The sequence below is a fragment of the Nycticebus coucang genome, chromosome 2 (assembly GCF_027406575.1).
Source record: "Nycticebus coucang isolate mNycCou1 chromosome 2, mNycCou1.pri, whole genome shotgun sequence".
Classification (NCBI taxonomy): Eukaryota; Metazoa; Chordata; class Mammalia; order Primates; family Lorisidae; genus Nycticebus; species Nycticebus coucang.
In genome coordinates, this window is record NC_069781.1 from 32,457,746 (window position 1) to 32,485,269 (window position 27,524).

General features: G+C 39.0%; 1 protein-coding gene across 1 annotated transcript in view; it reads right to left on the reverse strand.

Annotated features, from left to right (window-relative positions):
- The window catches only part of FSD1L (fibronectin type III and SPRY domain containing 1 like), a 95,668-nt gene extending 68,377 nt beyond the window's left edge, over positions 1 to 27,291 (reverse strand). The window contains exons 1-4 of the mRNA XM_053566935.1: positions 27,123 to 27,291; positions 14,084 to 14,179; positions 10,556 to 10,651; positions 3,571 to 3,702 (exon numbers count right to left, since the gene is read on the reverse strand). Coding sequence (XP_053422910.1) covers positions 3,571 to 3,702; positions 10,556 to 10,651; positions 14,084 to 14,179; positions 27,123 to 27,137 — 339 coding nt within the window. The 5' untranslated portion in view covers positions 27,138 to 27,291. The remainder of the gene's footprint in view (positions 1 to 3,570; positions 3,703 to 10,555; positions 10,652 to 14,083; positions 14,180 to 27,122) is intronic.
- Between the last annotated feature and the right edge of the window lie 233 nt (positions 27,292 to 27,524).

Consider the following 27,524-nt stretch of genomic DNA (forward strand, 5'->3'; position numbering starts at 1 on the left):
ACAAAATGGTAGGTACAAATTGGGTCTCACACCTGTACTCCCAGCTACTTGGGAGCCTGAGCCAGAAGGATGGCTTATGTAGAGTTTGAGGTTGCAGTGGGCTATGATGATGATGCTACTATGGTCTATCTGGGAGGACAGAGCAAGACTCTGTCTCAAAAATAAAATAAAATTAAATTAAAAGTAGGACATTTTCAAGGCTTTTCATTTTTCCTTATAATACTAAAACTATATGTAGGGCAACCATAACAAGACATGATGAAGATGGTAAAACAATTTTTAAAAATTTAATGTTAGTAAGATAACTAGAAGTCGTTATCATTAGAGAATTATAATCCTACATAATGTGAATTTAGAATAAAGTGAAACTAGGGAAAAGTACTTAAATGGAGCTAGTCAACCGTAATTAATTAAAAACTAGTAATATTATGTGATACATGAAGAATATAAGACATGCAGGAAGTATATTTCCAAACCTAAAGGGCAAAGTTCCTGCTCTCAAGGTAGATGTTGACAATAGTTTAATTTTATGTAACAAAATGCAAGTTTGAAAAAAAGTCTCTATTGGCCACTTCTAGCTCCCTTATAACAATGTAAGGGGGAAAAAAATGTCTATATACATCTATGCAGAAAGAAGGTCCCAACAAACAACAGATATCAACCAGGTAGGTATCTGGAGCTGATAGGTAAGTGAAAAGGAAAATACCATCAGCATCACTGGAATATCACAGATCCACAGAAATAGTTAGTGGGGGGTGATAAAAATGGATAGATAATACATAATCAATATGCATGATATTCATGTCACTTGATGGAAAGGGGGCAAGGTAAGAAAAAAAGATACGACTCACGGCCACTCTGATGGCAGATATAATATGTGTTATGACCTAGAGTGACAGACATGTTGGCTGGTTGTAGACAAAGACAATTAGAGCTCCTGTGGCAGAGAAAAGGTACTGGGAGGGAGAAGGGGAGGCTGGAGATTAAGCAACTGTATTTAAAGGTCATTACAAACTGGTACTGTGAAGAAGGACCAGTGTCCAAGACGGAAGAAGAGAAATGTGCACAGGATAAGTTTGGGATTGGATCTTCAGAAAATGCTGAGCTTTCCCTTCTTTTTGAGTATTATTTGTTTATTTAAGTGAATCCATTCCTTATTTATTGCAATTTATGGAAAAAACTTCATGATTGAACTAATTATTCTTAAGTGATTTAAAAAATACAACCCCCACTCTCAAATAAACAATAAACCTCAACCCAGGAAGTCTGGACAAACTTGAGAGGATATTTGATCCTTGGAAATTGTGGGTATAGGGTATGTATGTAAGAGAGAAAGACACTATTTGTATTCTTCTATAGCTTTGAGACTCTCAAAGATCTGTGACTAAATCAACACATAAAAATCAGTTGCATTTCTCTATACTAACAATGAGAACTACAAAAAAGGAAATTAAGAAAACAATCCCAAAAAGAATAAAATACTTCAGGCAGAAATTTAACCAGGGAGGCAAAAGACCTATGCACTGATAACTACAAAACACTGTTGAAAGCAATTTAAGACAGAAATAAATGGAAAAAACTATGTTCATAAATTAAAAGAATCTATGTCCATAAACTAAGAGTCAATATTGTTAAAATGTCCATACTACCCAAAATCTACAAATTCAATGTAATCTGTCAATATTCCAATATTCCAATAATATTTCTTTCAGAAATAAAAAAAAAAAAAAACTTTCTACAATTCATGTGACATCTTAGGGAACCTGAATTGCCAAAACAATCTTGAAAAGAGCAAAGTTGGGCTCTGCGCCTGTGGCTCAGGCAGCTAAGGCGCCAGCCACATACACTTGAGCTGATGGGTTCGAATCCAGCCCAGGCTTGCCAAACAACAATGACAGCTGCAACCAAAAAAATAGCCAGGCGTTGTGGCGGGTGCCTGTAGTCCCAGCTACTTGAGAGGCTGAGGCAAGGGAATCGCTTAAGCCCAGGAATTGGAGGTTGCTGTGAGCTGTGATGTCACAGCACTCTACCCAGGGTGACAGCTTGAGGCTCTGTCTCAAAAAAAAAGAAAAGAAAAGAGCAAAGTTGGAGGCCTTACAACGTCCTGATTTCAAAACAACTGAACAAAGCTACAGTACCCTAAACAGTGTGATATGGGCATAAAGAAACACACATAGACCAACAGAACAGAATAGACAGCTAAAAAATAAGCCTCACATATACGATCACATGATCTTTGGCACTTGGAGGGTGCCAAGACCAAACAATGGGAAAAGGATAAATGGTGCTGGGAAACTGAATACGAGTATCTACACACAACAGAATAAAGTAGGACCCTAACTTTACACCACATACAAAAATTAACTAAAAATGAATCAAAGACCTAAATGTAAGCCATAAAACCATAAAATGCTTGAAGAAAATATAGGGGAAAACTTCAAAGCTGCAATTGGCAATGATTTCTTATATAGGACAACAAAAGCAAAATAAACAAACTGGACTACATAAAACATCTCAATATCAAAGGAAACAACTAACAGTAAAAAGGAGAAATTAGAATGAGAGAAAATGACTACAAATCATATATCTGATAAGAGGTTAATATCTAGAATATATAAAGAATTTTTACAACTTAAAAGATAACCAATTAAAAGAAGGGCAAAGAATCTGAATAGGCATTTCTTCAACAAAAACATCAATAGCATATGAAAAAGATGCTCAACATCACTAACCATTAGAGAAATGCAAATCAAAACTATAATAAAACAACAACAACAAAAAGAAAATAACAAGTGGTAGTGAGGATGTGGAGAAACTGGAAACTTTGTGCACTGCTGGTAGAAATGCAAAATGGTGCAGTTGCTATGGTTCCACAGAAAACTAAAAACAGATATACCGTATGATCTGCAATCCTTCTAAATTTACATATCTAAAAGAACTAGTATCAGGATCTCAAAGAAACATATGCACTTTCATATTCATTGCAGCATTACTCACAAGAGCTAAAAGGTAAAAGCAGGCCTTTTAGACAGATGAATGGGTAAAAAAACGTGGTATATACGCTAAGTGGAATATTATTCAACCACGAAAAAGAAAGAAATCTTAGTATACGCTACAACATGAATGGATCTGGAGTATCTTATGCTGAGTGAAATAAGACAGGAGCAAAAGGACAAATATTACACTAGCCCACTCAGCTGAGATACCTAGAGGTCAAAATCATGAAAATGGAAAATAGTAAGATTACCAGGAGCTAGCAGGAGAGGAACGTAAGTTGTTGTTCAACGGGTATAAAGTTTCTGATTTATGGCATGAACAAATTCTAGAGATCGTTTACAAAACAATGTTAAATCTTGACACTACTAAACTGTACACTTAAAAATGGTTAAGAGTAAATTTTACATCATTTTTAACCATAATTTTAAACATTTACAATCAAAACAAAAATAAGAACCATTCTTCTATAAGATAAAGGCACTTACATACAAAAATATACTATTTTTTGTTTTCCATAAATCAGACATTAAATATACTAGAGTTACTCATATTTAAATAGTTGTATGATCTCACCTGTAACTCTTGTGATTTACGAGCTTGTTCTTGCTTGATACTGTTAATCATACTTTCTTTTACCTCATCCAATATAGAGTATAAACTATCAAATTCTTCATCTAACTCTGAAAGTATGTAAGAAGAATTTTCCTGTTTAAAGAATAAGACAAAACATTACTGCAAATCATTACTGAAGAACTATCAAACATTTTCTAAAAAGTATACTCAAGACTTGAGGCTTTAAAAAGAGATAAATACTACCCCAACAATTAAAAAAAAAAGAGAGAGATAAATACTAGAAGCTGGCTGTGAATGCTTACAGTACTATGTCAGCTATGCTATGAATTAAGTTACCTTTTATGGCCTAGCCCATATTCTCTTCATCTTATTGTTTCCACAGGACATAGTGAAAGGTTGTTTCTGTTAGATTGTTTTGAGACAGAGTCTAACTTTGTCACCCTCGATGGAGTTGCCATGGCATTACAGGTCACAGCAACCTCAATCCTCTTGCTTTGGCATCCCAAATAGCTGGGACTACTGCAGGTGCCTGCCACAACACTCAGCTATGTCTAGAGAAGGAATCTTGTTTTAGCTCAGGCTGGTCTCAAACTCACAAGTTCAAGCAATCCACCCACCCCAGTCTCCCAGAGTGCTAGAATTATAGCACCTGGCTTGTGAAAAGTTGTTTTAAAGTTTTCAACTTTAAGGTTCCCCAGCCCTTCATTCTCTCAAGTAGACCCAAAGCCAGTGGTTCACCTTTGGTATTTATCAGAATCATTGTTGAAACATTTTAATAAAATATTCCAGAGATTTGGGCCGGCGCCTGTGGCTCAGTGAGTAGGGCACTGGCCCCATGTACCGAGGGTGGGGGGTTCAAACCTGGCCCTGGCCGAACTGCAACAACAAAAAAATAGCCAGGCATTGCAGAAGATGCCTGTAGTCCCAGCTACTTGGAAGGCTGAGGCAAAGAGAATTGCCTAAGCCCAAGATCTGGAGGTTGCTGTGAGCTGTGACTTCACAGCACTCTACCGAGGGCGACAAAATGAGACTCTGTCTCTAAAAAAAAAGAAAAAAATATGCCAGACATTTTAATTCAATAATCCTGAGGAACGGTTTGAGCATACAAGGATGAGGTTGATTTTGTGCAAATTTTAAAATCAGGTTCTCTAAAACACGGCACTAACATAAGATAAATAGAACTTAAAACACGAAGCAATTACTTACTGGATCCTAAGAGATTCATAAAATACTGAATTTTAGTGCTAGAAGGTACCTCAGAAATCATCTACTGACTAGAATTTTAAGCCAAACTATTGCATTTTATGAACTAAAATACCAATAAATGACTTGCCCAAGGCCGCACAACTAGTTACTAGTAACATGGTAAAAAAAGCATTTCAAGTCTCTTTTCTTCCCACAGTTCCTCACTGCCTCCTTGAACAAGATGCTCCTATTTTAAGCAGAAAAAAACTTAAAATATTTGTGTAATCCCTAGACAAGCAATATCCATTACTGCAACAATTATAAGATAGAAGAAATTCTCGTAAGGCATTTTTCTTTCTTTCTTTTTTTTTTTTTTTTGTAGAAACACAGTCTCATTTTATCGCCTTCAGTAGAGTGCTGTGGTGTCACACAGCTCACAGCAACCTCCAACTCCTAGGCCCAGGCGATTCTCTTGCCTCAGCCTCCCGAGCAGCTTTGACCACAGGCGCCCGCCCCAACGCCCGGCTATTTTTTGTTGCAGTTTGGCTGGGGCCAGGCTTGAACCCGCCATCCTTGGTACATGGGGCCGGCATCCTACCCACTGAGCCACAGGCGCCACCCCTCTTAAGGCATTTTTCAACTTAAATGAAACATTTAATTAAAAGAACCAAATTGGGGCGGCGCCTGTGGCTCAGTTGGTAAGGTGCTGGCCCCATATACCGAGGGTGGCGGGTTCAAACCCGGCCCCGGCTGAACTGCAACCAAAAAATAACTGGGCGTTGTGGCAGGCGCCTGTAGTCCCAGCTACTTGGGAGGCTGAGGCAAGAGAATCACTTAAGCCCAGGAGTTGGAGGTTGCTGTGAGCTGTGTTATGCCATGGCACTCTACTGAGGGCCATAAAGTGAGACTCTGTCTCTACAAAAAAAAAAAAAGAACCAAATTGGCATTAGTTAATAGAACTAATACATATAATCTACTATAATACCATCTGTCCAAACTTTTGCTTATTGTGTTTATATAAACCAGGCTTCTCACTAGACTACAGTCTCATCAAAAATAGTAAGATCCATAGAAATCATTTAACTAGTTTATTTTATTTTAATTTATTTTCATTATTGTCAGGGATTCACCGAGGGTACAAAAAACCAGGTTATATTTGTTGTGTTTGTTAGGTAAAGTCTCTCTTATAATTGTGTCCCACCCCCCAAAGGTATGTTACACACCATGACCCTCCCAACCCCTCCCTCCTTCCCTCTCTCTGCTCTCCTCTTCCCCCACTGTGTACTAGATCATTAACTGTCCTCATATCAGATCGAGTACATGAGATTCTTGTTTCTCCATTCCTGCGAGGCTTTACCAAAATAATATGTTCCACTTCCATCCAGGTTAATACAAAAGATGTAAAGCCTGCATCTTTTTAGTGGCTGGATAGTATTCCATGGTATACATATACCACAGCTTGTTAATACCTTCCTAGGTTGGTGGACATTTAGGCTATCTGCACATTTTGGTGACTGTAAATTGAACTTTAATAAACAGTCTAGTGCAAATGTCCTTATGAGAAAAGGATTTTTTTTTTTCTTCTGGGTAGATGCGCAGTAATGGGATTGCAGGATCAAATGGGAGGCCCAGCCTGAGTTCTCTGAAGGTTCTCCATCCTTCCTTCCAAAAAGGTTGTATTAGTTTGCAGTCCCACCAGCAGTGTAAAGGTGTTCCTTTCTCTCCACATCCACACCAGCATCTGTGGTTTTGAGATTTTGTGATGTAGGCCATTCTCACTGGGGTTAGATGATATCTCGGGGTGGTTTTGATTTGCGTAGTTCTGATAGTTGGGGACAATGAGCATTTCTTGTGTTTGTCAGCCACTGGTCTGTTTTTTTAGAGATGGTTCTATACATGTCTCTTACCCAGTAATATAAGGGATTGTTGGCGCTTTTTTTTTGTTGATTATTTTGAATTCTCTGTAGACGCTATAGTTATCAAGCTTTTGTCTGATTCAAAATATGCAAATATCCTTTCCCATTGTGTAGGTTGTCTATTTGCTTTGGTTGTTATCTCCTTAGCTGTACAGAAGCTTTTCAGTTAATAATTAAGTCCCATTTGTTTATGTTTGCTGTTGTTGCAATTGCCACGGAAGTCTTCTTCATAAAGTCTTAGGACTCTTACTAGTTTATTTACAGTGGTAAGAATAAGCTGTAGAAGAAATGTGCAGTCTGGAAGACAGAAGACCCATCTCAAATCTTTGCTTTTCATCATCAATGAGCTTTTTCAAGGTGATTTTTGCACACACCTTTCTCATGCCAAGATTTTCAGTCAAAAATTTCCTGTTTTTCGGGTGGCACCTGTGGCTCAGTAAGGCACCAGCCCCATATACTGAGGGTGGTGGGTTCAAACCTGGCCCTGGCCAAACTGCAACAAAAAAATAGCCGGGCATTGTGACGGGCGCCTGTAGCCCCAGCCAATCGAGAGGCTGAGGCAAGAGAATCGCCTAAGCCCAAGACCTGGAGGTTGCTGTGACCTGTGACACCACAGCACTCTACCCAGGGTGACAAAGTGAAACTCTGTCTCAAAAAAAAAAAAAAAAAAAAAAAAAAAAAATTCCTGTTTCTCTATAGGTTTACTTGTTCTGCTATGCTTCTAACAATCAGCCGATGATTCTGACACACAATTCGACAAATTTTTGTAATGCTTTCATCAGTTCTGCTTGTTACTGGCTTCCCTGACCTCTTTTCTACCCTCAGAAAAACATTTAATCCATTTGTACACTGCTGTTATCTTATTGCATTATCCCCATTGGACTAACATGTCCCTAATTTCACTTCCACTCCTGCCAAGTTTAAAAAGAAATTTAATGTTTGTTCGTTGCTTTAATTCAAGATCTGCCATTCTCACAGTGAGACACAACATGCAACAATAATGAATGACACTCAGCAAAACACTGCCTCATGTAGACACAACCTTAGCTCTCAGCTGTGAGAGACTGATATAGCAAAGTTATGAAACCTTACTGAGTTATTTCTACAGTGCTGCTAAAATAAGTGCATGGCAACAAATTCATGAACATTATGCAGTTATGACATACCTTTTTCTTAATTCTTTCAATATTTATAGGCTATGTGTTTTGTCTGTATGTTTTTCTTTTTTTTTTTTGCAGTTTTTGGCCAGGGCTGGGTTTGAACCAGCCACCTCCGGCATATGGGACCGGCGCCCTACCCCTTTGAGCTACAGGGACCGCCCTGTCTGTATGTTTTTCAAATTGTCACAAATCTCAAAAAACCTTCCAATATATTAAAAAGAAATCTGTGTGTAAGTGGATCAATACAAATCAAACCTGTGCTGTTCAAGGTTTAACTGTATTTTGAAATCAGGGAGTTTGGGGTGGCACCTGTGGCTCAACGGAGTAGGGTGCTGGCCCCATATGCTGGAGGTGGTGGGTTCAAACCGAGCCCCAGCCAAAAACTGAAAAAAAAAAAAAGAAAGAAAGAAAGAATGAAATCAGGGAGTTTGATGCCTCCACTTTTTTTTTGCTCAAGATTATTTTGGCTATTTGGAACCTATTGTAGTTCTATATGAACCTTATGAGATTTTCCATTTCTGTAAAAAATGACATTAGAATTTTAATACGGATTGTTTAAATCTGTAGATAGCTTTGGGTAGTACCAACACTTTAACGATATTAATTCTCCTAATACATAAACATGGAATATCTTTGCATTCATTTATGTCTTCAGTTTCTTTCACTAATAGTTTAGTTTTCAATACAGAGATCTTTCAATTGCTTAAATTTACTCCTAAGTATTTTTTTAATGCTATAGCCAATAGGATTGCTTTAATTTTCAAATAGTTCGCTGTTAGTGTATAGAAACAATACTGATTTTTTTGTGTGTTGATTTTGTATCCCGCATCTTTACTGAAATTGTTATCCATTTTAACAGTTTTTTCGTAGAGCCTTTAGAGTTTTCTATATATAAGATCATGTCATTAGCAAGCAGACAATTTCACTTCCCTTCTTATCTGGTTACCTTTTATTTCTCTCTTATTTGTTCTGGATAGGATTACCAATTTTATACTGAATACAAGTGGTGAGAGCAGACATCATTGTCTTTTTCCTGATCTTAGAGAAAAAGCCTTCAACTTTTCACCGTTGAGTATGATGTGGGATTGCCATATATGGCCTTTCCTGTGAAGTACATTCTTTCGATACCTCATTTCTTGAGAGTTTTTATCATGAAAGGATGTTGAATTCTGTCAAATTCTTTTCCTGCATCTATTGAGATGTGTGGTTTTTATCCTTCACCTTGTTAATATGGTGTATCACATTTACTGATTTATGTGTGTTGAACCACCTTGCATCATGGTGAGTGATCTTTGTAATGCTGGCCTTATGAGTTTGGGAGTATTCCCTCCTTTTCAATTTTTCAGAAAACTTTGAGAAGAATTGATATTAGTTCTTTAAATGCTTGGTAGAATTAAGCAGTGAAGCTATCAGGTTCCAGGCTATTCTTTGATGGGAGACTTTTTTTTTTTTTTTTTTGTAGAGACAGAGTCTCACTTTATGGCCCTCAGTAGAGTGCCATGGCCTCACACAGCTCACAGCAACCTCCAACTCCTGGGCTTAAGCGATTCTCTTGCCTCAGCCTCCCGAGTAGCTGGGACTACAGGCGCCCGCCACAACGCCCGGCTATTTTTTTTTTGGTTGCAGTTCGGCCGGGGCCGGGTTTGAACCCGCCACCCTCGGTATATGGGGCCGGCGCCTTACCGACTGAGCCATAGGCGCCGCCCGATGGGAGACTTTTTATTAATCCAATCTTCTTACTCATTGTTGCTAAATTCAAATTTTCTATTTCTTCCTGAGTCAGTCTTGGTAGGTTTTATGTTTCTAGGGATCAGAGTATCTTAAATTCCCTTCTAGAATCAATATTTCATTACTTACGGTATGGATTACCTATCCAAACCTGGAACCATTTCCTTAAATATTCCTCTACTTCTTTAATGGGCACATTACTTTTTACATTTGTTTCATTTTCATCTACTCCTATAAGTAAATCTCTTATCATCTATGTTTTCCCTCTTTTATTGTAAAAGAAATGTTTTACTTAACCACACTTTAGAAAAGGTACAATTGGGCGGCGCCTGTGGCTCAAGGAGTAGGGCGCCGGTCCCATATGCCAGAGGTGGCGGGTTCAAACCTAGCCCCGGCCAAAAAAAAAAAGAAAAGGTACAATTTACTCTTATTGGAATTAGAAAAAGAAAAATATCAAACGGAAAAGGATAAAAGTGAGCATTATAGTATTTCTTGGCAACTTCTATTCTAGGGTTTTCCTTCTCCCTTACTATTTGATTTTTTTCACAGAGAATGTAGGAATACCAAGGAAAGCATTTCTACTTTACCTGCCACTAAAAAACCCAGTTCTCACCTCCATTAGTTTTAACCTAGACGATGGAGTTATTTATAGTTCATATTTGACTCAACATTCATGGTATTGTATTTATACAAAATTTTTTTTTTTTTTTTTTTTTTTGTAGAGACAGAGTCTCACTGTACCTCGGGTAGAGTGCCGTGGTGTCACATGGCTCACAGCAACCTCTAACTCTTGGGCTTACCCGATTCTCTTGCCTCAGCCTCCCGAGCAGCTGGGACTACAGGCACCCGCCACAACGCCCGGCTATTTTTTTTGTTGTTGTTGCAGTTTGGCCGGGGCCGGGTTTGAACCCACCACCCTTGGCATATGGGGCCAGTGCCCTACTCACTGAGCCACAGTTGCCGCCCTATACAAAATTTTTAATATAAAATTCATACCTGAACTCCTTTTAGTGTATGATTCAATGTATCAATAAAGTTCTGAATTTCATCATTTTTATTTGCCAGAGTAGAAATGATCCTTTGTAGAGCTTCCTAGGATAAAAAGAAATTAAAATATGTTTTAAGGAAAGAAAATTATAAACTCATAATAATATTTTCTTTTCTATCTTTCTTTTTTTTTTTTTTGAAAAAGAGCCTCAAGCTGTTGCCCTGGGTAGAGTGCTGTGGCATCACAGCTCACAGCCACCTCCAACTCCTGGGCTTAAGTGATTCTCTTGCCTCAACCTCCCGAGCTGCTGGGACTACAAGCGCCTGCCACAACACCGGGCCATTTTTGGTTACAGTTGTCATTGTTCTTTAGCAGGCCCATTGTTCTTTAGTAGGCCCAGTATTATCACAATACTTTTGAGACTGAAATGGTGAGATTTGAACCCACTAGCTCTGGTGTATGTGGCTGGCGCCTTAGCCGCTTGAGCTATAAGCACCAAGCTATAACAACATTTTCTAAACAAACTTTACAAGAGTACATGCATAGCAAATACAAGCAGTGGCCAAGTGCTATAGTTCACACCTATAATCCTAGCACTCTGGGAGGCTGAGGCTGGTGGACTGTTTTAAGTTCAGGAGTTCTAGACCAGTCTGAGCAGCTAGACCCCGTCTATACTAAAAATAGAAAAATTAGCTGGGCATAGTAGCACAGGCCTAGTTCCAGCTACTCGGGAGGCAGAGGCAAGAGGATCACTTGTGCCCAGGAGTCTGAGGTTGCTCTGAGCTATGAAGCCATGACACTCTACCCAGACAGAGTAAGACTGTCTCAAAAAGAAAAAAAAATAGGAGCAGTGTAAAGCTTCTCATTGCTCAAAATTTCCAAAGGCTTATAATTACAAAAGATAGGAAATATATCTGAACTAAACTGTCTTATTATCACAATACTTTTGAGACTGAAATGGTAAGTAATATTTAATATCAACAGAGTTATTTTAAGTCATAAGGCTATGAAAATGAAATAGAGGCAAATCCTTAAATGCTGTACAAAAAATGGAAACTACTTTTATTTTTTTTTCTTGAGATAGTCTTACTATGTCGCTCTCAGTAGAGAGCCATGGCCTCACAGCTCACAACAACCTCAAACTCTTGGGACTTAAGCGATTCTCTTGCCTCAGCCTCTCAAGTAGCTGGGACTACAGGTGCCCACCACATCGCTTGACTATTTTTTTTGTTGTTGTTGTTATAGTTGTCATTGTCATTTAGCTGGCCCAGACCGGGTTTAAACCTACCAGCCCCACTGTATATGGCCAGCGCCCTAACCATTGAGCTACAGGCACTAAGCCAAAAAATGGAAACTTCTAATACAACATCAGGCTATTAGGAATAAAGCAAAGAAACATTGAAATTCATGAAATTTTATTTATTTACAAAAATAAAATTAGAAATATGAAACTAGACCATATATGTACAACTAGAATGACAATATTCATTGCATACTTACAGATGTTGTGGAATTATAATAAATAAACTAAGCAATTTTTGTAGCAAATATTCCAGACTTTAACAATCCTTCCTATTTAATTTTCTCATGCTCTCTTGTTCAGTATTTTCTAATAAAATTTTCTGCCATGACGAAAATAGTCTATAAATGTCCTCTCCCATATCATAGCCACTAGCCACATAAAGCTAATGAAATCTTGAAACATGGCTGGCACAACTAGTCTTAGTCACATTTCAAGTTTAAATTATTCTTTCAACTTTAATTAATTTCAGTTCATGTGATCAATACTGTCCTATTGGACAGCACAAGTCGTTGCTTAATAATTCTTCATGGGTACCAACAGCAAAAACCCAACAAGGTATTTTTATTCTCAGTATACATCAAGTCCAAGTACTTTTACTTTATAGTTTTCCCAGAAGCAGAGAACTTGTTTCTTTAAACACCTACAACATTAAATATTTTAATAAAGTCTGAAAAACAAAGGATAAAGGTTCTCCACAAAATATAATGATATTGATAAAAGGTTATAAAGAACCTAGGAAATAATCTGAAACATTTATACAAATGTTCATAAAGCATTATAGCAGTAAAATATTAAAAATATTACATAATATTAAAATTATTTCTCACAATCATCTCTGGAGACATGAGGCTGCCTAAGGGCTATCTGTTGTATTCACTTACCTACATTATTTTTTCTCATCCTCACCATTGGTGATATTTTAATATAGTAACACAATGAAGTTATACTATGAAAGAAGACCAGTGACACCAACACATTGTTTATCCTGTTAGTGCTCTTCCCAGAAAACGGTGCACCAGGATTTAAATACAAAGACCTCAACAGAATGGTAGGATAAAGCCAGGACTCGGGGGAGGAGTGGGCACAGTCAGGAAGGGCAATATACAGCACAGAGACGTAGGAAAGGAGATCAGAGGACTTTTCCAAATACTTGTCCAAGACAGGCTTTACATGTATTTAAAAGCAACACAATGGAATGGTAAAAACAATCGTGCACAATCCTCAGTCTGTTAACAGCAGGATTCAGTGAATAAGGCTGGGATCTTTTGGTCAATAAACTGTATCTTCTTTCCTTTTTGTATCTCATAATAGCATGGTTACATGCATACTGCACAGATGAGAAAATGGAGATTCAACTGGTTTCCCAAAGTGGCACTGCTACTATGGTGAAGATTATGCTCAGGGCAGTGCCTATTGCTCAAAGGAGTAGGGTGTCGGCCCCATATACCAGAGGTGGTGGGTTCAAACCCAGCCCCAGCCAAAAAGAAAAAAAAAAAGAGAGAGATATCTCCAAAGCCCATGCTCTTAACCATTTTGGAATATTGCCTCCAAATCCAATCAATTATCCCATAATATGGCATATTTATATAACAAATTATATATTCCTTAAATGTCTGGTTGCTGTGAGTTTTCAATGATATAGAAAACAGCCTTAATTTTCATAAGAGAAACTGATTCAAACTGAATCAAAGCTTGAGCTTAAACTTGTCCACTAGGAGGCATTATCTAGCGAATTTCAGGGTCAAGTTGATAATATTCTACCAGAACAAGGGTGGGAAGAGTTTTCTGGAAAAGATCTTACTCTATGAAAAAGAAGAGTCAGGTTCAATGAGTTCAACTCAATAAGAAAATTCCAATCATCACAATATATGTGAATTCAGTAAAAACTAAAGAAAATTTCACCAAAAAAACTGTGAAACACTGGTCCATAAAAATGGCAGGTGTAATTCATAGCAAAACAAAAACCCTCCCTAAAATAAAATAGCTTCCCACTTTTAATTCTTTTTCTAAATTTAGTAGCAAACTTTGTATTTAAAGAATTTTGTAGCAAAAACTATGGAAACCACTGAGCTCATTGCCTCTACTAGGTAAGCTCTAACCTCCAAAGATTTTAATTTAAAACCTATCTTTTTTAAGCTCCTGTTATTTACTAAGTATAGTCAAAGATACCTAAATGTTCTAATATTTATCAGGTCTTCAAGCTAAATCTTCTATACCTTTAAGAACTACCCACCTGCTGAAAGTTAATAGACTCTGGTCTAATAATGATGTTAGAGGTCAGAATACAGCCTTTATCAACTGCAATGTTCTCATTCTCCTTAGAGCAGCACTGTCCAACAGAAATACAGTATGATCCAATAGCAGCCACATCAAAAAAGTAAAAGAAAAACAGGTGAAATTAATTTTAATATTTTACTTAACCAAAAAGACCTCAAATATTATCATTTTAACATGTAATAATATTTAAAAATATTAATAGGCTTATTTTAATACTAAATCTTCAAAATTCAAAGTGTATTTTATACTTACAGCCTATCTGAACTCAACTGGCCACATTTCAAGTGCTCAAAAATCACATGTGGCTGGATGCTCCTATCCTGGTTAATATGGACTTAGAGGTTTACATCGTCCAAATTTTACATAAATTTCTAAGATCAGAGATTGGGCAGAGATCCTCTACTGATCTTATTAATCTGTAAACAAATTAAAAATAAACAACCTAAAAGTTTCCGAACTTTTTTCTTGCAATATCAGAATTTTCTTTTTTTGAGACAATGGTACAGTGTTGTGGCATCGCAGCTCACAGCAACCTCAAACTCCTGGCTTATGCGATTCTCATGCCTCCACCTCCCAAATAGCTGGGACTACAGGTGCCTGCCACAATGCCCGGCTATTATTTGGTTGCAGTCATCATTGTTGTTTGGTGGGCCCAGACTGGATTCGAACCCGCCAGCTCAGGTGTATGCGGCTGGCGCCTTAGCCACTTGAGCCATAGGCACCGAGCTCAGAATTTCTTTACATGCTTATGTTAATGCCAGATTCTTATAATAGCTGTGTGTGGACTGTAAATTAAAATGTTATAAACAAGCCCCCTTACCAGAATTTCCCTAATTTCTTATTTTTATTTGCATAAGTATCTCTAGAACTGAAAGGTAATATTATAAAGTTATCTCTCAAAAAATGTTGGTACTTACAAGCAGCACTCCTTTGGGATCCTTCTAATACCATAACAAAAGGGACAAATACATACTTCTCCCCTGTAAAACTTACACTGCTCACTGTTTTTGGTTAGAGAAGATGAAGAGTCAAATTTGGCAGCTGTTGCACCTTAGAACCACTAACTTGTAAATTATATAAATTCAAAGAATCATCAGGCTAATGTCTATTTTTTACGGTACTGTCCTATATCTCCAAAAAATAACACCCTTAGATTTCAGTTAATCTTAAGTAGCTTGGCCTAGAATCTAAGAGCTAACAAGTTGCACAGCTAGGATTCAAACAAAGGCAGTTTGGTCCTTGAATGTGTGCTGTTGACTATTACTCTGTACTACTTGATAAAGATCAGAAGTTCATGCAGAGGAGGTCAGAACATCTAAGGGTACCAAAAAGTACAAAGATTTTACTTCAAGATTAGAAAAAAACTGCAACTGATCAAGAGGTTACAGTAAGTACTGCCTGGACATGATGGGTCATGCCTATAATCCCAGAACTCTGGGAAACCATTGAGCTCAGGAGTTAAGACCAGCCTGAGCAAAAGCAGGACTCCACCTCTACTAAAAATAGAAAAAGTCAGCCCAGCATGTGGCAAGTGCTTGTACTCTCAGCTACTCAGGAGGCTGAGGCAAGAGGATTGCTTAAATCCAGGAGTTTGAGGTTGCTGGGAGATAAGGTGATACCAGAGCACTCTAGCCTGGGCACCAGAGTGATAATCTGTCTCAAAAAAAAAAAAAAAAGAAGAAGAAGTAGTTATAACAAGTATTACCCTGTCAGATACAAGGGCAACAGAAAAAAATAGATATTCTAACTATAGGCATAGCATCTTATGAGCTTGAGAACATGCTGATGTTCAGGATTGAAAAATGGCACACTTCTAAATGATTAGGTTTTAGCCTAAAATATGAGAAGATGTCTAATTTAAATGAGAGTCTTAGTTTTGCTTTTTCCAGCAAAAAACTCTGCCACGTGCTACTTCTCTGGAAAATGATCCAGTGTAACAAACCCCTGAAATTATGATGCATAAATTTTCTGTTCTTAGAATCAGTGGCAGAAAACCATTATACCCTGAATCAGAGCCATCAACATCCATGTTATCATATTTAGAAAAACACTTTGACATATGAGTTTCCCACTAGCATTTTCTCAGACCAAGAGATGTCAAATTCAACATTAATGTTCTAGACAGTTGAGATAACACAAGTCTAGAAGTACTACAAATACCACTAATCAATCTATAATTTAAGGGGGGGTCAAATTATCATTATAGCCAATTCAGTTCATATTTAGTAAGCATTTCCTGTGTTAGATACTGTGCTAAGCTATTAACATGGAATTTTTTTTAATCATCACAACAGTGATGATTTTTTAAAAGGTAGTATTGGTCTTCACGTTATATTTGGGGAAAAGGAAGGTTGAATAAATTAAGAAACTTGTCATGGGTCACACAGCTATCAACACAGTCACAATTCAAATTCAAGAAGGTGCCTCCAGAATCTCTGCTTTTACACTACCTGAAATTACTCACACTGTTGGAGACTGCACAAAATAATAATAGAGTTCTTGCAACCAGAGCAAAGATTAATAAAACTACCATGTAGCATTCCTGGAGAATGCCCAACTGCCACCAGTAATGATGATACTTGCATCACCCCACACCACAGACCTCTCCTTTGAATGAGACGACAAGAGTTGAAATTCAGAAAGTCCTACCCAGCTGGTAAGCCAGACAGTCAGAATGTTACCAATTGACCATAGCGATTATAAGAGAAACTGAACCCTAATCGCGTAAGCCCAAGAGTTAGAGGTTGCTGTGAGCCGTGTGATGCCACGGCACTCTTCCAAGGGCGGTACAGTGAGACTTTGTCTCTACCAAAAAAAAACAAGAGAAACTGAGCCCTGATCTTTAGCATAAGCCTGGCTTCCTGAGAGAGACCTAATCACAGAATGGCATGTAAGTTGTGTACGTGCAGGAGATCAGAAAACTGGACTCCAAGGGAGAATGTATGTGTGAAGTGTGGCAATATCAGACCCAATGGTTACAGTGAAGATTCTCTAGATTCCAAAGGTCTCTTAAAGCTGGAGGCAGACATCTTGCTTAAGGTCTGAGATTTTGCAAAAACAAGCTGGAGACATTCTAACACTTTCCATGTTCCCCCTTTTTAGTGCTGAAGTCTAATAAGTAACTTTTAACTACTTCTTCCTGCTCTGTAATAATATAGACCTGAGGTTAGCTCAGGAGGACACCTCCCAGAGTTCCTCAGTCCCTGACACAGACTTTGTGTCAAGCCTCTTCATTCCTTGCACCAAAACCCCTTCTTCTGGTGACACCAAGCCCCAAGCTATGGCAACATTAACAAAAGTATCATACTCAGATGTGACACAAGAAGGTGAAAAAGGAGAACTGAGAAATTAAAAAATCTGATAATTATAGCTAATTGGTGGAAAGCTATACCTTCTCTAATAGTGAAACGGTTGGGAACATTACCTGTACACAGATGTAACCAAGACCGAATTGACAATCAATTCCCATCCTCTAGCTTAGCAGTTCGAAAAAAAAAAACAATGTAATGCTAGTAAAGAAAACTGATGGGGAATGTTGCCTTTCCACTCTGAGCCCTAACATATCAAGCAAAAGTGGAGGTAGTCTCCTCTTTGAGGGAATATAGTGTGCCGAAGGTGAAGAAGGAGCTTTAACTATGTGTGGTGGTCTTTAAACTGGTTGTTCTACCCAGTGAAGCTGAGAAGGTTCATATCTGGCCAAGGAAACTCCCAAGTCCCACCATCTAATGAAAGGAGGTGGAGTGTGAGTAGAGATGGGGGTACTCCCAGTTACTACTGGTAGTAGTATAAACTAGCATAACCCTTCTCAAGGATAACCTGCAATACATATCAAAAGATGCTTTTAAAGTATATACACATTAAAAAAAAAGTATATATACATTGATTCAGTAATTTCATTTCTACTAATTGATTCTAAGTAGGTAATTATGAGCGTAAGCAGAGACCGGGCTACAAGGATGTTCATCAGTGTTATAAATAACCTTAAAAAGTTGGCATAAACATAAATGTACAACAAAAAGGTACTAATTAAATAAAATAATTCTGCTATCATTAAGAGTGTCCTAATACTATTAACATGGAAAAATATTCATATTGTGTGAAAGGCAAATTATAAAGCAGTATATATAACACAATATCATGAATTTTCTTAAGTTCCTATATACACATTCAGGGGTCCTCAAACTTTTTAAACAGGGGACCAGTTCACTGTCCCTCAGACCACTGGAGGGCTGGACTATAGTTTAAAAAAAAAAACTATAGGCGGCGCCTGTGGCTCAGTGAGCAGGGCGCCGGCCCCATATGCCGAGGGTGGCGGGTTCATACCCGGCCCCGGCCAAACTGCAACAAAAAAATAGCCGGGCGTTGTGGCGGGCGCCTGTGGTCCCAGCTACTCGGGAGGCTGAGGCAGGAGAATCGCCTAAGCCCAGGAGTGGGAGGTTGCTGTGAGCTGTGTGACGCCACGGCACTCTACCGAGGGCAATAAAGTGAAACTCTGTCTCTACAAAAAAATATATAAAAAAACAAACAAAAAAAAAAAACTATAAACAAGTTCCTATGCACACTGCACATATCTTATTTTGAAGTTAAAAGAAAAACAAAATGGGAACAAATACATCACACCACCTCATGTGGCCTGCGGGTTCATAGTTTGAAGACCCCTGGCACTAAATGATAATACGATTTTTTTTTTTTTTGGAGACAGAATGTCCCTCTGTCACCCTGGGTAGAGTGCCATGGCATCATAGTTCACAGCAACCTCAAACTCTTAGGTTAAAGAGCTCCTCTTGCCTCAGCCTCTGGAGTAAAGAGGCTGCCAAGTGCTAGTAACACAAATGTTGAAAGAAGTTTTCTTCGGGTGGCAGAATTATGGGTAATTTTTTTTTTTTTTTTTTTTGTAGAGACAGAGTCTCCCTGTACCACCCTCGGGTAGAGTGCCGTGGCGTCACACGGCTCACAGCAACCTCTAACTCTTGGGCTTATGCGATTCTCTTGCCTCAGCCTCCCGAGCAGCTGGGACTACAGGCGCCCGCCACAACGCCCGGCTATTTTTCTGTTGCAGTTTGGCCGGGGCTGGATCCGAACCCGCCACCCTCGGCATATGGGGCCAGCGCCTTACTCACTGAGCCACAGGCACCGCCCGAATTATGGGTAATTTTTATTTTCATTTGTCTATTATCACCTATTTTCCTATAATAAACTCAAACTACTGATATTTATAACATAACAAAAGTGCACAGGCTAGCTATGCTAACATTTTTATATAAATTTGTTCAAATATAGTTAATTATCAATCAATAAGGATCAATAACTGAGACCAGATTCCAGCAGAACCTTGTGACTGGGAAGAAGTGCCACCTAAAAGTGAAAAACCTAACAAAAAGAAAGCTGGAGACAAAATCTATTAACTGTAAAATACTGTGCACCCTAGTAGGAGTGCAGTATCTATCACTATGGCAAACAAACATTCGGTATGTGTTTACTGCGTGAATAATTCCATTTACATTCAGCCAAGCACTGCAAAGCACTGCTAAAAAAAAAAAAAAGGTCTGCTTCACTATCTAATGTTTAAAAACTCCCAAGTTTAATTATAAAAATAAAGATACCTCTATTTAAATATGTCAGTATGGTGTTCATTTATACTTTCTTGCTCATATCTCTACTTCAGAAAGCTAAGATCTTCCCTCAAAAAGGAAAAAGAGGATCGGTACCTGTGGCTCAAGCCACTAAGATGTCAGCCACGTACACCTGAGCTGGCAGGTTCAATTCCAACCCCAGGCCTTCCAAACAACAATGGCTGCAACCAAAAAATAGGTGGGCGTTGTGGAGGGTGCCTGTTGTTTCAGCTTCTTGGGAGGCAGAGGCAAGAGAATAGCTTGAGCCCATAGCTTGAGCCCAGGAGTTGGAGGTTGCTGTGAGCTGTGATGCCTCGGTACTCTACCCAGGGCGACAGCTTGAGGCTCTGTCTCAAAAAAAAAAAAGGAAAAAGAGCTGGAGGGAGGGGAGTATACATACAGAGGGTACCAAAAATATATATACACATTTTAAGAAAGGAAAAAACTGTATTAAAATTGTAATACTCAATATATACCAATAACAAAAGATGAATACAGGTCCCATTTGAGCACCTCTTGCAATCACAGAAGTCAAATGTGACTGGACTATTATGATTTTAATACAATTTTTCCCTCTCTTAAAATATATATACATTTCTTTGGTACCCCCTGTATATACACATATACATACACACATATGTATTTTAAGCAGAAAAATAGCAATTATTTTTTTGACAAATAACAGAAACCAAATTCCGGGTTTTTATCTTTTTTTTTTTTTTATCTTTTTTTTTTTAATCCAGATTTTTATCTTAATCATGTTCCAAGCTGGGCATGATGGATCATGTCTTTAATCCCAGCATTTTGGGAGGCCAAGGCAGGAGGACAGATTGAGGCCTGGTTTGAGACAGTTTGAGACACTGTTTCTACAAAAAAATAAAAAATGTCCATACTACCCAGAGTAATTTACAGATTTAATGTAATCCTCATCAAAATACCAATCTTACTATTTCATGGATCTAGAAAAAAAGATAGTAGGAAAGAGCCTAAATAACCAAAGTAATCTTAAGCAAAAAGAACAAACCCGGAGGCAACCCATTACCAGATTACAAACTATACCACAGGGTTACAGTAACAAAAACAGCATGGTAATAGCACAAAAATAAAGACACAGACCAATGGAACATAACAGAGAACCCAGATATAAAACCCCGTACATACAGCCATCTGATCTTTGACAAAGCAGACAATAATATGCACTAGGGGAAAGATGCCCTATTCAATAAATGATGCTGAGAAAAATTTGGCAGCCACATGCAGAAGAATGAAACAGGCCCCTATCTCTCACCACTCACAAACAGTAACTTGAGATAGACAAAAGACTTAAATGTGAGGCATGAAAACATAAGAATTCTAGAAGAAAATGTAGAGATGCTCTCCTAGTTACTGGCCTAGAAAAAGAATTTATGATTAAGACCCCAATGGCAATTAAAACAATAAAAATAAATAAAGGAGACTTGATTAAATTAAAAACATCTGCACAACTAAAGAAATAATCAACATAGCAAATAAACAACTTACAGAATGGGAGAAAATATTAGCAAACTATACAGCTAATAGAAGGCTGATATCCAGAATCTACAAAGAACTCAAATCAGAAAAAACAAACACCCCCATTAAAAAGTGGGTGAAAGACAGGAACATAAGTTCTCGAAAAGAAGATAGAAAAATGGCCAACAAACATTATCAAAAAATGTTCAACATCACTAATCATCAGGAAAAATTCAAACTAAAACCACAGTGAGATATCACCTTACTCCTGTTGGAATGGCTTTTATTAAAAAATCCCAAAACAACAGATGCTGGTGTGGATGCAGAGAGAAACAAATGCTTATACATTGTTGTTGGTACTGCAGATTAGTACACATCTATGGAAAACAGTATGGAGATTTCTCAAAGAACTATAAGTAGACCTACCATTGGATCTAGCAATCCTACTCCTGGGGCCCAGAAAGGGCCTTTGTATCAAAAAGACACCTGCACTTGAATGTTTACTGCAGTACAGTTTACAATTGCAAAGATATGGAATCAACTTAAGCACCGAGTGATTCATAAGGGGATTAATAAAATGTGGTATATGTATACCATGGAGTACTACCTAGCCATAAAAATGTACGAATTAATGCCTTTTGCAACAATTTGGATGCAAGTGGAGACCATTATCCTCAGTGAAGTACCTAAAGGAAAAACAAACACCAATGTACTTGCTATTAAATTGGAACCAACTGAGTACACACACACAGAGGGAGCAAAATTCAGTGGAAATCAAGCAGGGAAGAGGAACTGGAGCTAAGGGGCAAAAGCCTATCTAATGGATACAACACACACTATTTGGGTGATGGGAACACCTATACCTCTCACTCAACCCATGTAACAAGAATATTTATACCCCCTTAATATTTTGAAATTAAAACAAAATTTAAATTAGCTGAGTATGGTGGCACATGCCTATACTAATCCTAGCTACTCAGGAGGCTAAGGTGGGAGGATCACTTGGGCCCAGGACATTGAGGCTGCAGTGAGCCATGACTGCACCACTGCACTCCAGCCAATGTGACAGAATGAGAATCCGTCTCTAAAAAAACAATGAATGGAGTTTGAGACCAGCCTGAGCAAGAGTAACACCCTGTCTCTACTAAAAATGAAAAAAAACTGAGGCAAGAGGATTGCTTAAGCCCAAGAGTTTGAGGTTGGCACGGCACCTGTAGCTCCAATGGCTAAGGTGTCAGCCACATATGCCTGAGCTGGCGGGTTCAAATCCCACCCAGGCCTGCCAAACAATGACAACTACAACCAAAAAATAGCCAGGCGTTGTAGCGGGTACCTGTAGTCCCAGCTACTTGGGAGGCTGAGGCAAAAGAATCGCTTAAGCCAAGAGTTAGAGGTTGCTATGAGCTGTGATGCCACATCACTCTACCCAAGGCGACAGCTTGAGGCTCTGTCTCAAAAATAAATAAATAAAGAGTTTGAGGTTGCTGTTAAGCTACAACACCATGGCACTCTACCCAGGGTGACAAAAGTGAGACTGTGTGTCAAAAAAAGAAATCATGTTCTATACCACCTATCAACTATTTTCACTAGACTTAACTAGGTTCATAGTTAAAAAAAATACTTCCCAAGGGTTTATTCCTGTTAACATTTTAAGTTTTAATTACTTTAATCATAACTGCCATTTAAAGACAAAGAATTCAAGCAAAAAGGGTGGTAATGAAAAAACGTTGGACTGTGAAGACAGACCTGGTTTGAATCCAGACTACCATCTGCTAGCAGTGTAACTCTGAACAAGTCACTTAACCTCTCCAAGCTTCATTTTCTACATCAGTACAATAGGAGTAAGAGGTGTTGCAAGAATTTAAAGCAATTCAACACAATACGGGATGCAGTACAATGCTCAAATTTCATTTCTTTTTTCAGGAAAAAAATTTTTTTGACTGAGTAGGAATAAGTTTGGGACATGGGAAGTTGATTGGTTACTAGGATATGGTGGGGGTCTTTGAAGTGCTAAAGTATAGTATGAAATCAAATAGCAAATACCAGAGTAGAGGAGGAAACTGGGATAAAGAAACCCAGTGTACATATACTACTTGCTGCAAGATGTCAAGTTTTAAAATGCTTCTGCTCAGTTCAATCTACCCAACTAGGTTCGTCCAGTCTCGTGTAGTCAAGCTTCACTTGACACTCACTATCCCTTCCCAAGGAGGAAGTAAAGAATACACAGAAATAGATGAGGAAAACCAAACAATGACAATATATGCTCTTGGTGACTTCCTCTGGACTCTCATCCCCTTGCGTCCCCTTCCTTTATTATTCCTACAGTAAGTTCTTTTCCTAGAAACAGTGATCCCAATGAAAGTAAATGACTGGCACAAAAATTCAACTATCAACTTCCAAGCTCCAAGATTCTAAAAAGGTGCAAATGTCTTATTTGTTTCAATGTTTTCTTTAAACAAGCACATTTCATCAGGTAAAGAAACTTCCTGGGATTTTATCTTAAAACCACTTAAGGGCATAAAAGGCTTGAGTCTCAAACAAAGCCACCTATCCATAACACATCCTGTTCACAAGTGTCCCAGAAACTCAATATAAACAAAATCCCTCTGTTTATTTCTAGCAGATAATACTGTGGTTTTCTATACCCAACAGTATGCCTTACATACCCAAGGCAATTATGTTTTCTTCCTGTACTAAAATAAAGCATCTGTTGCCCACATAACACTGGAGTCCAAGTTATTTTCACAGACACAAAAGCAGCTGGTCATGCTAATCCTTTTGTTCCCTAGTCACCATCCAGGTTCTGTAAGACTGTCCCCTTAACTTCTATTGTCAGATTGCATGAGTCAGAACTTCTGATCCTCTTTCAATTAGGATTTAACAACTCTTTATTGGCGCCACCATTTGAAATCATTTCTTACAGATATAAAAGCAGAAAACATGCTGTGAAAGGATGTCTAAACCTTTTTTTTTTTTATTAGAGACAGAGTCTCACTTTATCACCCTTGGTAGAGTGCAATGACATCACAGCTCACAGCAACCTCCAACTCCTGGGTTTAGGCGATTCTCTTGCCTCAGCCTCCCCAGTAGCTGGGACTACAGGCGCCCGCCACAATGCCCAGCTATTTTTTTTGTTGCAGTTTGGCAGGGGCTGGGTTTGAACCCACCACCATCGGTATATGGGGCCGGCGCCCTGCTCACTGAGCCACAGGCGCCGCCCTCTAAACCTTTTTAGGATAGAAAAAGAGAAAGCAGAAAACGTGTTGTAAAAGGATATCTAAACTTTTTTAGGTTAGAAAAAGAGAAAGTTATTTTGAAGGTGGGACTATGAAATTAATAAAAACAGTTAATGGATAATACTTCTGTATTTTGTTAAGGCACTGTTAAGTCGTTTTAAAAAATGAACACAATTCTCACAACACTGTGAGGTAAGTACAATTGTTATCTCTGTTTTACAGATGGATAACTTGAGATGCAGAGCAAACTATCCCCCCTCATGTAATTTATAAATAGTAGGACTGGAGACCTGGCTCCAGAGTCATTCTCTTCATATTAAGTGAAGTCCAAATCCTAATGCTTTACCAACAAATGGGCCATTCTCCCCTATTTCCCTTGTATTATAGTGACTGAGATACCACTCTTGCTACTATTTTCAATGTAACAATCTATAACAGAAAATATTTGGGGGTGTATGCTTGTCTTATTTAATATCCTGCTTAGTTCATTACTACTTCATGAAAATAAATGATTCTGCAGTAATCCATAAGAGAAAGGGGACACTCAAATTTAGAACACTAAATTGGTTATAATCATTAACATCTGACACTTCTTTTAAGGCTGTAAAGCAGGATTTTTTTTTTCATTAGAAAGATTATTTGGATACCACCAATGAAACTCAACATATTTTCTAACACTGAAAAGCTAATTCTTTTTTTTTTTTTTTGTAGAGACAGTGTTTCACTTTATGGCCCTCGGTAGAGTGCCATGGCCTCACACAGCTCACAGCAACCTCCAACTCCTGGGCTTAAGCGATTCTCTTGCCTCAGCCTCCCAAGTAGCTGGGACTACAGGCGCCCGCCACAACGCCCGGCTATTTTTTGGTTGCAGTTTGGCAGGGGCTGGGTTTGAACCTGCCACCCTCGGCATATGGGGCCAGCGCCTTACCGACTGAGCCACAGGCGCCGCCCTGAAAAGCTAATTCTCAAAGTTACCACAAATAAGGTACATTTAGTATCAAAGAGAAAAAAACGGTTAACTCTTTGCTACTTCTAGGGACAGTGCACATGGTATCCTGTAGATACTCAAATACAACATCATTTGAAATGAGGACAAAAAGGAAATCTCAGTTTTATGGCTAGTAACATGAACTTGCAGAAGTCAACGCCAATGAACTCTTCACTCTTCCATGACAGTGGGGAGTAATATATCCTCTGACAAAATAAGGTAGCATATTAAAACACCTTCTGTAATTTACAGCACATGGAGTAATTTTAGTACTTATTCTACTATATGCTTTCACAAATTATTTTATCAGATTTTTTTTACAATCCTACTATGAAATAGTCTCACTGCATAGATGAGGAAACAGATTAATCACAATTAAGGGACTTGCTCCTTATCACAGAGCTACTTATAGCACACTGGAACTCAACCTCTGTTAAAATCCATTCAAATATCATATAACTTTTATCTAATAAGCTGTGAGATGTTTTAAAAATTTAAGCACGAATAATGTTTTAAATGTATACACATTCAAAACTCACAAAATGTAATTTTTAAAATAGTCATGGGAATAAAAATTGAGCATACTGTAAATGAGTTTCAGAACAAATACATACAAAGAAATCATGAGCTTCACTGTAAAATACGGTAATAGTCAAGCTTAACCTATCACTCCACTATTCTCTCATGCCCCTAGTACTCCTCAAGAAAGTAAATCTAGGCAGAAAACATTTTTTTAGTAAGTCTTTCCAGTGCTTTCTATCTAATAATAGAATAGAATGGTCTCTTGGCTGTGCCCTTTTTTCTCCTCCTACGTTATTAATAACACTTGTTTTTCTTTCCTACACTGTACTATAGTTTAATTACACTATAATCTAACAAAGAGAACAAAGTACTTGATTTCCATATAGAGACTATGAACATTAACAATTCACTTCTAACTTGTATTCAAGACACTGGCTATGCTCGCTACACATCATTTTTAAATCGAATAAGCTAGTTCTGTATATGCTTTCCTCAACTTGTTTGGAAAGTATAAAACATTCCATAACGAGCACAAAGTAGCTGTGACGAGCAACACCAATTGATCAGAGGGTGGGATGACTGCCCTGACAATTGTAGTCTTTTCTCTCAATTCAACGAAATACTAAGACCTGCTTCAGAACAAGTCAAGGGAAGGAAAGTGGGTTGCCGGTGCAAAGGGGATTTGGTCCCTGAACTAAACAGCACGTACTGTACCGAGAAGAGACTTAGTTGAGTAAAGAGCACCAGCTGCGGAGCCAGCAGGAAGACCCCAAACAAGACTGTGCCTTGGTTTCCTCATCTGCTAAGGAGGGATACACCCTGAGTTGCACGCTGGTAGGCTGAGGGAATCAAAGGAGGCCTGCAGCGCTCCGGAAAGTGATGGATTAAAAAGAGGAACGGCTTCCCGTCCCCACAGGAGTCAGGGCCCAGGACAAAGTGCAGGGCAGAGGCCAGCCCAGGTCACCGGGCGCGGTCCCGCATCGTTGGGCCTCCGCTGAGCTCCGGCCAGCAGGGAGGCCGGGCGGCCTGGCATTCCTCCGCCGCTGCCCGCGCGCCCGGCCCATCCCGCGAGCCCACCGTCCGCCCCGCCCACCATCCGCCCGCCGGGTCTTCTTCTGGGGCCCCGCGGTCCCCTTCCCCGCTTACTTTCTGGGAGTCCATAGCGAGGGGCTAAGTTCAATGAGCCCGAACCTCCGTCGAGAATCCTCGTGAGGAAGCGGAGGGAGGTAGGATACCCCAACACCACTACCCACCGCCGCCGCCTCGCCCGCTCCGGCACCGCCCGGCCCCACCCGTCCGCGCCCAGCCCGCGCGCCGTCGTCGCGCCGCGGTTGCCAGGGTGAAAGGGCGGCCCGCCGAAGGGAGGGGGCGAGCAGCGCCCCGCGCCTGCGCGGTGCAGCCACCCCAGCGGGCGGAGTGTCAGGTGCTTGGGAACCAGCGGCGGACAGTGGAGAGCCGGAGCGTTCGCAGCTGGTCGGCTTCCCGCACTCCTTCTGCAGCTCTCCGCCCTTCCCTCACCTTTTTTCCTCCAGCCAGAGCGATCACTGC